Here is a 13,829-nt window from a genome sequence, read left to right on the forward strand (position 1 = left end):
GTTAAACGATACTTTCTCCATTTGGGAAATTTTTTAGACAAATCTACGTTCTAGCCAACAACAGCATCTGAATTTTCATTGGCTTAGTAGAGCTGTGTGTCGGCACACACCTACTTTTCTGCCAAGAGTTCAAGGTCGTTTTCATTTAGATTATAACTTGAAATGTCTATGACTTTCTCTCCCAACTTTCATTTGCATCCAAGCTGTGAACATCATCAGTTGCACACTTTTAGAAATGAACACCATTCTTAAAAATCCGTTGGGAGGCAACTTGAAGGATGCTCAAATAAAGAAGGTAAAGATTTTGCATGAAAAAGGGGGGAATATTTTGATTACTGTCGTATACATTTAATAGTTAAAAAAAAGTTTGCAGGTTTTCAGGGTTTCTTCTCCATAATGAACAAATTTAAACTACAGTTTATGATTAAAATTTTGTATTACATGCATTAGTATGTATTTATACCTAGCTACATGTAATACACGATGTATGCATTTTGTTATGATTTTCATGGAATAAAAGTTCCTTCATAAAGTTGGTTGCAAATGAGAAAAAAAAATCTTGGATATTCTATCTAATGGAAAAATCATACAGTGTTTATGCTTAATTGTATACAATTTTGTTCCAACAATAAAAGATAGCTAGTAAAACATTGTTTATAACAAGTTTCCAGTTTCCTTTTTTAGGAACAAATAAGATGACAATATAATTTGCATCATCTGAAATAGTCTAGTTGAAAGTAATTACAGAATAAGTAAATACAAGAATCAGTTATAATAATAAGTATGTTAAATTAAAATGAGTAATCTTTAGATTGTTTCATGTAGAAGCATCTATTTTTAATTTGAAAGCATGATTTTGGAAAGATATGGAGACTAAATTTGACAAAAAAGTATTAAAGTGAAATTCAATTAGGGACTTTAAAATAATTGTGAACTTAGTATGTCTAAGTCAGTGTTATAATAAAAGTGTGCACTTGATAAGAACATTTATTATTATGAAAAAATGGTTGATTGATTATAAGCTACCTAGTTAAAGTCCAGTTGCAAATATTACATATAGATTAAGAAGATGTAGTATGATTACATGCATATTTTAGGATGAATAGACATTAATGAGATATTTCCTGCGCTATACTTCATGTACTTGGTTATCCGGCATGCTAACTAAAAGCCACTGACTTTAATTTCTATGCGCAGTCCAACCATGCGATTCTTCAGATATTTACTCACTATAAAAACTTCTGTACCCTGTACTGAGTTTTCTCTTTCTTTCCTTTAATCAATTTCTTTCTTTTTTTAAGAAAAGTGTGTTTGAGTAGGAGAATTGATTCCATCCAAAACCAAAATTATATTGAAGAATCCCTGGAAAAAAATGTCTGGATCTTTAAGAAATATTTTGATGTTCAATACTGATAGAATATTTAAAGTTTAAATGTTTTGAAATTCAATTCTGTAAATATATATTGATACCAAGGGATTGATCATTGTAATGAATTCAATTGATTTTAGTATTAAATCATTTATGCACTACCAAGTAGTATTTACAATGGAAATAATTCTTTTATACTGTAATACATGTTAAATTCAGGCCTTCAAATTGGTGTATATTCATGATATTGGGAAGCATGGATTCAGGGTGGTTTGGCAATTTTTTTCATAAATCTTTTGAAAAGTCATTGAAAAAGTCATTAACAAAGTGCATGCTTCTGACCAAAACATCAGAATTGATGAAGGTTGAAACAAAGTTGCATTTTGTAATTACAATGGTTCAGATTCCTCTGATTTTGTTCAATAAACTTCTTGAATTTATTTAAGCCTTAGAAATCAGCTTCACATACAAGACACCAAAGTATTAAAATCAATAATCTGAGTAATCAAGGACAGCATTGAGTCATCAAGGGAAATATTTAAAACATCAATGTACAAACAAAAAAAACTAATGTAGAAATCTACCAAAATTTTGTCAGAAGATGTTTGAAACACATGAAATTAATTGATTGAATGATGGAGGCACAATTTGACAAACATATCCTTCAAAACTGGATCAAACTCACCAGGATCCAACAAGTAAAAGTTGAGCTGAGGAAAATATTATGGGAAATTAAAACTGGATAATCATTTCTTCAATGCCATGTATCAAATTGTTATATATTTTAGAATATGGTGAAAATTAATAGTTGAAATATCCAAGGGAACATATATTATATTATTTATTGCCTTACAGTCAGATAAAACCATCAAATAGGACAACAGAAGAACTCTGTGGTGCACCCCCCCCCCCCCCCCCAAAAAAAAAAACAACAACCAAACAACCAAAAACAAACCCATAACAAAAAAAAAAAAAAAGAAAACTCTGTAAATGAAAATTTAGCAATGACAAAAGCAGTATAGTCAATGTGATGGAGTGTTTTTGAAATAAAGCATATTGTATTGTATTGTATTGTATAGTTAGCTATATAAATGTGTTTGTATATAAACAAAGTGAACTTTAAAATCATAGTGACATAGATGTATTAAAAGTAAGTAAACTAGAAAGGAAATAAGAACAAATATGTGTGTCAGCCACAAGGTCACATGGTGATCATGAAGATACATGTAGTGATAAACATTTGGTATACACAGTTTATTAATTTACTGTAAACCAACTAATTTTTCGCGAGCGATTTATTTTCGCGACTTTCGCAAGTAGAAAAATATCGCGAAGTTAAATCGTCGCGAATATATGTAAAACTTGGATCTTTCCGTATTTAACAACATCAAGTTAATTAGAAAACCGCTAAATTAAATTGCCGCGAAATGGACTCGAAAGAGCTAAGCGCGAAATAAAGTATCCGCGAAAATAAGTTGGTTTACAGTATATATGTATACATATTGCAATTGATTGTGGCTTAAAATATGCTAATGTAGAAGGACTTAACTTATTTACTTGTTAAAATAAGCTTTACACTGTTTGTATGATAAATTGTCAAATGAGAAAAAAAAAGTTTTGCATTTCAGTAAGGATAGTTGACCTTATATTTTACCATTCTCTGTTTTAACCCCATTTGATAATATTGCTTCTTACATGTCTTCAGTGTATTTGTATTTGAATGGCTTTCCAAATTTTGTTTAGACAAGGTGTTCTTGGTAAACATTTTATTCGAGTGTTTCAAATGCAGTAAACTTGGTATGAACGAAAATGATCCAAAAAAAGAGGCCTCAGTGGCTGAGTTTTATAAGTTGTCAACTGATGTACCAATAGCCTATCAACATCAAGGTTGTATCAGTATCTTGAGCCTTGCGTGTTTGATTTCAATCTTAATTGTCTAGGATTATCAGTTTTTGTAGGGAAGGTTCTCCCTTAGCTTCTCTACATGGGCACTCATGCTTCCTCAAGCATGAATTTTGTCTTCTAATTTTGTTGGAAATAATTGGAGTGAAAAAGTTTTTCTAAATAGGACTTTAACCCCATATTTTAAAGTTTTAATTTCACCTATTAAGAATCAACCTGTATATTTGGACTTTGGCACCATGTTGCATCATCTTGTTTACTCAAAGATAATACCACTAACATTTGTGTTTCTTCACAGATATTTCTGTGTTGTCAGAAAGGAATTCATGATATGTTCTATAAATACAAGCCACGGTACTGTCTCACCCACTCACTGTTATGTAATTATTTGGCTTATTATTGTGTTATTTATTTATATTACAAGATTCAATGTACTCAATTGTTAGTACATGAATCTCAGAATAGAATTATGTTTTATTGGTTATATTTGATATCAAGGTTATGATGTTACCATATAATTAAAAGCTCTCATGATTTGAGATTTGCAGGAGGCTGCAAATAATTTTTATCTCCTCTTGATAGAGTTACAGAGGCCACACTTATGCATACTGCGAGCTGACATTGCAGCTTCTTCAAAAATTTGTTTAGGCCTGTGAAGGGGAACAACTCAATGATAAGTCAATGATATTTGGTATGAAATTGTATTAGCATTGGCACATTTCTTTTCCATGGGTAATTTGTGTGTAACGGATGGATACCCCATAGCCTTTTCTATTTGGTTTGTCTACAACGAATTAACTAGAATATGAGTCAAGGTCAAAGGGAATTGCATGTATAGAAAATCCTTCACTTATTTCTTTCAACATTTATGGTACAAAATGTACTTACATGTACTTTTATAGAGTAGGTGACAATCATGACAATGGGAATTTAGAAAAATAAGTATCATTTTACTGTTCCTATTTTGTGGCTATTATCTAGTATTTTCTATTGGTTCAGTAAATTAATTAGATAAAAACTAACTTTTTGTAGAGGAATAAACAAAAACAAGGGGAGATAACTGGAAACCTAGATGGGCCTCTTTTTATTTGGAACAATTTCAGATTGCACGACACTTGGACACTTGAATTCTCTGATGAGAGGTGAAAAAAAAGAACGCAATATAAAAGAATACATAGCATTAATTAACCATATTCTTTATTTTTTTAGATTGAAGGTTTTGTACGAGGATTCAAGTTATCCTCCTTGACTTATAAAAGAATCATGCAGCTTCTTCATGAAGAAATGAACAGCGGGTTGTCAAAGACAACCAATCACATGGCAGATATAAAAATGTTCCCTACATTTGTACGGTCATTACCAGATGGAACAGGTAAACATAGTTTCTTAAAGGACATTTAGTTAGGACATGCATCATATAGTCCTATAAGTGGTTAAAGTCAATCGTAACTTCTCGGCCATTCTCACAATGCAATTCAATAACATTATTTCTTCGTGCAACCAGAAAGGCCGAGTAGTTCCAATTGTGGTTAAAGTGTGCCTAGTAAGGTGTTATTTCCCTTTGCCAAAATTCTAATGGAAACATTACTTATTTTGAAAATGAACTTTTTGCACAGTGAACTGGGAAAAAACTTCTGTGAATTGACAATCATTCTTATTTTAAATTGAAAGTTGAAATAATAACCTATTAATTTGATTTTAATTCAATGCTTTTTATCAGAATTTCAAAATCTGTCTTGGGAATAAATAAGTTGGTAATACTCATGACATTTTATATGAAGCCTTTTTACTAGAGTCTAGTCCTGTAAGTCCAGTAGAGTCCTACCTCATTAGTTTGCCTGCACTTATAACCAGACTTTTATTATATATTTAGAGCTAAAAGCAGTGCCGAGTGAAGGTTGTGACATTCTCTCTGCCACCAAATTTAGCAATGTTTATATAACCAAAACAGCACATAATAATGTTCAAGCTACCAAATCAGCACAGTTGTCATTTAAATATGATTGATTGTTGATACATATAATGTGTGTTTTGAATGTCTGGGTAAATATAATGTCAATGTCAGAGGTTAAATTAAAAAAAAATAATATGTAAAGAAGTGTTTAACACAGTCAAATTATATCATATATCACATGTTATTTAAAGTTACTTTGGTATTGAATCTATGCAAATTTATCTTGTGATTAAAACATGAGACCAAATGAGGTTTAATAATCAATCCAAAATGAGATACATGTTTATAGTATTTCCCTACCAATCATAATTGTTTTATTTCTAAAAATGTCTGTAGACCCCAAATTTCTAATATGAGCTTTAAATTGTAACATTATAAGGGCACATCAACTACTCAAGGTTAAAAGAAGAACAAGCTCCCATAAACAACAATAAGAAAACCCTTAACATACATGTATTTTTGTCTGGCCTCCTCAGACAGATATACATACTTTAACATGTTATACATGTATATCCTTGTCAAGAAAATGTTATACAGAGACTTGTATTTCAAGGGATCTCAAACTTATTTTAATTAGTCAGTTATGCATATCACATAAATAAACTGTTTTTAAAAACTGTCTGTTATATAATACATGTGTACCACTATTGTCTGTGTATGCAATGTTTATTATATATATGAATATAAGTTAATTAACCTATTAATTTGTGATACTTATTTTTTTAAATTTCTATATTTTACTACAGTTTATTTACATTAATTAACTTCCTGGTTGAAATGACATCTTAATTCAGAGGAAAAACATTATATTTGCATTTGATAATCCTCTTCCACTGGTTTTGAATGATTTTATGAAATAGTCCTTTACCAATTTAACTTTGAAATATTAAGACATTTTCATTGACCATAACAACTCAAAAACAAGGTTCCTGGGCATTTAGAATATTTAAATATTTTCATCATGTTTGTATGAACTATTATATGTGATTAGCTGAAAATAGAATATAAATGTATTAGTAAATTATAAATGAAATACAGCTAAAGAGGGCAATATCAAATGCTCCTGTCAGAGTTGTTGCCCTTATTATACCCCATGCATAGGATATAATTTTTGTATACCTGGTCAACTGTCTGACAGTCCTTTTCTTGTCTTCCCAACTTCTGTAAATCACACAACATGAATCTTTGAAGATATTAGCACATACTATGCATCAACAAAAACTATTATGCTATTGTTGTTTGAGGAGTCGTGTCTCTTTGATCATCAAATTTTGCAGATTTTTTCATAAAAATTCTTTAGAGTAAAAATAATTCTGAGTTATATACATTTCATTATTACTAACGATCAATTTTAGTCGTAAGATTTGTGTGAAAAAAATGGCTGGCCTTAAATATACTGAAGCAACAGTTTGTCATTGGAACTCTTCTGAAACTACCTATGAGTTATGCCCCTTAGAACTTAGAATTTTGGCTTAGATATACTACTGCAACAGTTTGTCAGAATAACTCCTCCGAAAGCACACAACAGAATTTCAAGAAACTTTGTAGTTGATGAGGACAAGTGAGAAATTTATCACTGCAGAAGTAAATACTATGTAATGTAACGGTACCCAAATTGCACCTATTTAGCAAAACTAGCAGCGAAAGATTTCCTAGTGACTAAACAATTTGTATTTTTATGATTTGATACTAAGCACATCTTTCAACATAGGTAAAACTATTTAGATATGCACAAAACGTTCACAGTATTTATCAACAGATGAAGTGTTTACTGAAAAAGCAAAATGTACTGAAACGTCACCATGCGACGTCATCAAAACGTCATCTTTTTAAAATGAGCAAATACAATATGTTAAAAGTATCCATTTAAAAAAAAATGAAGTGTAAGCATGGACTAATATCAAATTGTTCAAAATGTTTGAAGAAATTAAACAAAAGCTCTGTTATGAGACTTTTGACGATGTGAATTTAAGCATTGGATGCAATTTGGGTACTCCTCATTTCAGAATCATTGATGGTTTGGAGGTCAGTTTAGACCAATTTTTCTATGATTCCATATGGAATAAAAATCAAATTGGTGTACCTTTATAATAAAGAAGGATACGGCTACAAAATAAACACAGAATGAACATTTTTTTCTTTATCATAAAAAAACGTAGATGAAAAAACTGTCAAAATAGGTGCAATTTGGGTACCGTCACGTTAGGTCTCTTACTATTTTGAAAGTTTAGTTTTATAAATTAGACAGATAAGGTTGTAGGTTTGGTAGAATTGAGATAAGTTTGCTGCATTAAATGCATGTAAGCATTTTTTTTTTTGGTTGTTAAGAAGGAGAAACTTAAATAAAGAGAACCATTTATTTGCTGTCAATATACATTTCACTTGTGCAGTGTAGAACAAATACGGTATTGTTAAATAAGTGTTTTGTCAACATTATATTTTATTGAGCGACATATTGGATAGACATTTTATGGGTTGAACATTTTACCTTTTCTTTTTATCTGCAAGATAGAGTTTGTAAAGCAAGGCCAGATTTAGTGAATGAAACCTTTTTGTCAAAACATGAAAAAACTTTTAATTTTATGCACCCGTGTTAAAAGTTAAAGATAACATAGACAGACGAGGAACTGAATTTAGGTCAAAGTTAAGAAAGATATACACCAAGAAAATGAACTTTTAAAAAATATAAAACGCCTAAACATATTACCCTCATCAAATTCAAATGTACACATTATGAATTAATTGAAATCTATTGTCATCTGAAATTCATGTGTATAGATTTGAAGCCAAATCAATAAAAACTTTCCACTGCACATTAAGTTAAACAAATGGACTGTATGGATATTATCTTTTTATTTTGTTAAATTGTTGAGAAAGCCTAACGTTGATCACCACAATCAACTCCAATAATCATGATGATAATCGGTATAATTATGACACTTAGAATTATTTTAAAGTTATTCCACTTGTTTGTGAGGCAAAATGCTCGTTTGATTTTAAATTTCTTTATTTTAAGGTTTAAAAAAAATCTGATCCTTTTATAAATTTTATGGAGCAATCAATTTACAATTCAGATGTTATCAGCAATATGTATTTGTCCTATTAAAAGACAGTCGGTCAGTAACCACAGTCAAGGTCATGACAACAGAACATTTAAAGGTCATGACAACAGAACATTTAAAGGTCATGACAACAGAACATTTAAAGGTCATAGTACTTGATAAAATTTATTGTTAAGATTGCATAAACCTCTCCTTTTTTATATCCCTAAGTTTTCCAGTAATCAGTAATTGTAACATTTTTTCATCATACCTATACCCAGTATTAAAACTATATATGCATGTTTTTCATGGTCCACAGTTGAGGTCAGTTTGTTGAAGTGAATTGTCATAATATGTATTTCATTTTGTTGAGATATGAGTTAAGACACATACATTTATGTATTGCTAGTGGTCAGTCATATAGGTTAATGGTCAATATGAAGGTGTAGGTCAAGTATGTCAAACATGTGTTTGTATTTAGTAATACTGTAGTATTTTGTAAGAAATAGCTTGGCCATCAGCTAGGTCAAACTTAAGTTGTAAAAAAGGTACTCTAACTACTTCAATTGGATCAAAAGATTAAAACTTGACCCTGATATTTAACCATTCTTTTCAATTTATTAATAAATGTTATTTTTTATCAAGTTAGTTGTACTCCTTGATAAGAAAATTAAGAATGTAAATGCCCAGGAATGTGTCAAAGAGACAACAACCCGACCATAGAGCAGAACACATATGCTCACATGTTCACATGTATGAAGAAATAGATGTAATCTGCAGGTTTATAAATGATTATTGATATGACATTTGCATTGTTCATAAAATATTACTTTGTATTATAGAACCAGTTTTTGGATAATAACAATTCTTCATGTTGGGTTTTAATTGCTTTCATTTGAAAACCAAACTTATATGGCATAAAATATCTATGTAATAATTAATTTTGATGTAATATCTTTTATGAAACTAAAACTTAATTGCTTGTCACCAGGTGTAGAAATACAAACTGAGTTGAGAACAAAACAATATTTCAGTCTTTTTAAATACTTTTGAAATTGAAATGTTCTGAACATCAATATTTAGGATTTGTAGATTGAGTTTCTCTGTATTAAATCATTTCACCTGCTCTTTAAATATAATCAAAGATACTTTAATTGCTTACTGGCTGAAAGAAAGGACATATATCATGGCATTGTCAAAATCAATTGCAAATGAAAATACTAACAACTTAAGTCCACCAAACTCACTACCCAGAAGACTAAAGATTGAGTCTCCTAAACTGCATAAAAAACAGGTTAAAAATAATGATGGGCTAGAATTGGTTAGAAGTGGTTGAGAAAAAAATTGGTATCCCTTTTTTTAAGATTTTGAATAGGATTGTCAGACAATGCCTTGAAATATATTTTAAAGAATGATAGCTCAAAACAAAGATGAAATTATAGTTCTGGGGAAAAAATAATGATCTAAAATTGTCTATTTTTTTTTTTTTTTTAGAAAAAGGAAAATATTTAGCCCTTGATTTAGGTGGTACAAATTTCCGTGTATTGATGGTAGAATTGAATGGTAAAGATGTAGACATCCAAAGTAAAACCTATTTGATACCTCAGAGAATCATGTTAGGAACTGGAACACAGGTAAATATCATTTTAGATATGTCACAAAATTTCAAGTGTCAAATATATTATAATCAGGTTAATACATTTGGTATTGCATCAGACAAATGCCCTAAGTCTATTACAAGACAATTGGTGCAGTTAGGTTACTTCCAGACAGTAGCTTCTCCTAGGTCAAGCATGCCTGTGCAATTTGACCTTATTTTGTGAAAAATGCAAGGCGAAGGGTTGGTTCCATCATTATGAACCAATGGTTATCCATGTATGGCTATGAGTTGTCGACATGCACATATTTATCTAAAGATAAAGTATCCGCAGTGATAGTTTTAACAAAAACTATTTTTATGCCCCACTAAGATATTAGAGGGGCATTATGTTTTTTGGTCTGTGCATCCATTTGTTCGTCCGTTTCATTTGTTCGTTAGTTGAAACTTAGTTCACATGTTCCCTATGATATAATCTTTCTAATTTCAATGCCAAATTAGATTTTTGACTTCCATTTCACGGTCCACTGAACATAGAAAATGATAGTGGGAGTGGGGCATCTGTGTACTGTGTACACATTCTTGTTTTAATTTAAAAATTGTCATTCTTGGAAAAGACTTCAATTTTGTTTTGAATATCATATACTTTTATAAGTAAGGCTTAGAACTAAAAAAAAAGAAGTTACATGTATTCCAAGATTTGGATAAAACCTTCTTTTAACTTAATTTATCAAAATGTACTACTGGTATGCAATTACTCATGCAAGTACTGACGCCTTACATTATTCATGGCAATAGATATAAGACTAGTTATGTAGGCCATTTAAAATCCAAAACAATAGATAATTATACTTTGGAACAAGTACTAATGCACTGACATAATGTATTGGCTTTTATGCTAATGAGAAGGATTGTTAAGATTGAACCAAGTAATCAATACAAGCTATTACAAATTTAAATTGCACCTAGACACAGCATCAAAGATCAACTAAATTTCCCTCTGTTTAAATATACTTGTTGTAGAAATGCAAGTACCACAGTATTTTAAGAAAGTTGTGCTAGTGTCCTTTTGACATGCCAGCTTAAAGTTTTTTTTATTCAACAGTAAGAAATATGATAAGTTTAATCCAATGGGCCATTTAATTTATATTCAGTTTGAGTAAAGAGATTTAAAGTTAATTACTAGTAAAGAATATGTGGGTTATTATCCAGTTTTAGGACATTTCCAGAAGATAAAATGCACATTTAAACAACTCTTGCATTTTCACCTTGGAATTTCAGATATGAATGTAAATGCTTCAATTTAATAGTAGCAAAGCAGGCTATGAAAAAGTCCCAATATTTTCTTTTCAACAGATATAGCATACCATATGAGGTGATTGATAGATTTATGGCTGCATAATGTCCAGCGGCAAATATTACATGCATATTCAGATAGAAATGTATTATTTTTTAGACAAGAAACTATGTTAATGTGTCCTCTGCCCTTCTATCTAACTATAATACTGACAAAGATGAGAATTAAAGCTGTTGTGTCTTTTTTCAGCTGTAAGAGTAATTCATACTTCAAATTGCAATATTTAATTTACATATATATAATTTATATTGCAGTTATTTGACCATATAGCAGACTGTATCTGTAAATTTGTCAATACACATGACATTATGGGAGAGAAGTTACCGTTAGGTTTTACGTTTTCATTCCCATGTAAACAAGAAGGACTAGCTACAGCGAGACTGTCCAAGTGGACAAAAGGATTCAGATGTGAGGGTGTAGTGGGAGAGGACCTGTGTATCTTGTTACATGAAGCTTTAAAACGAAAAGGGGTAAGGATGACTGCTTAACCTCATTGCAATGTTGTTTTAGAACAAATATTCTAAAGACATTCTTTACAAAAAGATGGGATCCCAGTAAATTATTTGACAAATAATCTCATCATGCTGTTTAAGAGAAACACAAAATTGGTAATATCAAGTGGGGACCCAGTGTCTGACAGCAAATTTCATTTTAGTTATTTTATGACAATTACAGTTTTGAACAAATTCTGAATTGCAAACCTTGTACATGTAATATAAAGAAGAAATGAAAATATTTTACTTTTTACCATTACATTTCTTTAGATATTTTATATATAAAATTCTCAATTTTATTGTGTAGACTCATGTCCAGATATTATTTACCTAAAGTATTTTATTTCAGTATTTAAAGAAGCTTTAAAATAACCCCCCTAATAAACTAAAAAATAAAATTAGAAAATATTGACCATGGAAATTTAGAATTAGGATGCTAAGCATAATTTTTTTTTCAAATCGGAAAAAATTCTAAGCTCATGGCTTGTGAATAGGAAGCCATTAAATTGTAAAGTAAACAATTAAAGTCCTTTGTAAACTATCCTTATACGTAAATTTCTGATAAATGTGTATGGACTATATCAAAACAAATCATGATTGTAATCTTTTCACCTGAACTTTTAAAGACATACAGTATGAGGTTAATAAACTTCATGAACGGCATGTTTGCATACTAAAAAATATATTTTTTTTACCCAGTGAATAATATTTGTTCTACATGCAGGGTCATTAAGTAACCTCACTTAAACTATACTTCAAATTACACAAAAACAAAAATATAAGATAAACAAATTGACCTACATCTATTAAAGTAAAGACGAATAAACAAGTGCATATTTGTATTGCATATTTTTTGAGATTTTCCTTTGGGCAGTCAGGCAGATCTGTATTTATACCAAGAAAGCTTGGATTGATTTCGTCAAATTAAATGTTAAAATACTATTTATTCAAACATCATGCTGACCCTGCTCAGGTTTTGGTAGAACAACTCCCAATGCATGATATGTGCAAGGTTATCAGATGGCATACATATGTGTTATATGATAAATGTGTCAAAAAGATATGTGTATGTGTACTGTTATGGACGAATTAGAAGATAAAATATTTGGGTCCTGCAAAGATTTAAAAGCCTATTCTTATATGGAAAATATCAAATAATGAAAAGTACTGGACTGTACAGTAGAACGCACAAGGCCAATTCCTCCAACAAAATATACATCCAAGTCAAACATCTGCAAAAAGACTTAATTTTAAGAGACATTTTTGTAATTGATTGATGGATGATTGCTAAAAATCTTGTGATGCAATCTGTGCTTATTTTTATGAGACCTACATTTAAAGGACTTTTTTGGCATTGTATTAGCGTAATAGACAGAATATAAGTGTTTACGTAAGTTTGTATTGCTAAGTGCTACAGTCATTTACACAATTGACTTGACAGCATATGCTGGTCCTTGTCGTTCACTTACAGCACGGACCATGGTGTCTAAGTCTTCTAAGTGTTTAACTACTGTATCATTAGCCTGTTAGAACTGTGGTGGTCCGTTTCAAACTTTGTATGTGGAATGTGTTCTACTCACATCTTAAGTGACATAAAAATTGCATAATTTCCCGATGAAGGTTGGTGATTCTCTCATGTCACTCTGGCTGCCTCTACCAACTGGTTAAGTGTAAAAATAAGTTCCTATGTGATTGCATTGTCTATTTTATAGAAGTACATTTTGTACAAAGCCCTTTCAAGGCTATCATACAAAACAATGCGTAAGTGTTTGTATCATTTACAATTGATATCACTAGCAGACGCACTAGCAATTGTCTTCTAATGGACAAACAAACATCAAGTGTTTGTATCCTTGGCAACATTTGCAATCATTGTGATTTTCTGTAATAGTACTAAACATTAAGATGTTTGTTTGTATGGAAAAATACATTAATAGCAACACTTTGCTATATACAGAATATAAATGCAACATCTCTTTATTTGTCTAGATTTAAACTCCATTTTGCGTTCTTATCTGGAAAAAAATGACGTCATTGATGCAATTATACCATAAAATACCTTATGGCGAAAACTTTTATGAACTCTTAGTTCTTATATGCGTTGGTTTTTAATTG

At 30.4% G+C, this 13,829-nt stretch overlaps 1 protein-coding gene across 1 annotated transcript in view; it reads left to right on the forward strand.

Annotated features, from left to right (window-relative positions):
* Positions 1-13,829, forward strand: part of LOC139521511 (hexokinase-1-like) — a 60,736-nt gene that overhangs the window by 38,949 nt on the left and 7,958 nt on the right. The window contains exons 12-15 of the mRNA XM_071314987.1: positions 174-295; positions 4,481-4,643; positions 9,761-9,900; positions 11,475-11,690. Coding sequence (XP_071171088.1) covers positions 174-295; positions 4,481-4,643; positions 9,761-9,900; positions 11,475-11,690 — 641 coding nt within the window. The remainder of the gene's footprint in view (positions 1-173; positions 296-4,480; positions 4,644-9,760; positions 9,901-11,474; positions 11,691-13,829) is intronic.

Source organism: Mytilus edulis, chromosome 4, assembly GCF_963676685.1.
Source record: "Mytilus edulis chromosome 4, xbMytEdul2.2, whole genome shotgun sequence".
NCBI classification, from domain to species: Eukaryota; Metazoa; Mollusca; class Bivalvia; order Mytilida; family Mytilidae; genus Mytilus; species Mytilus edulis.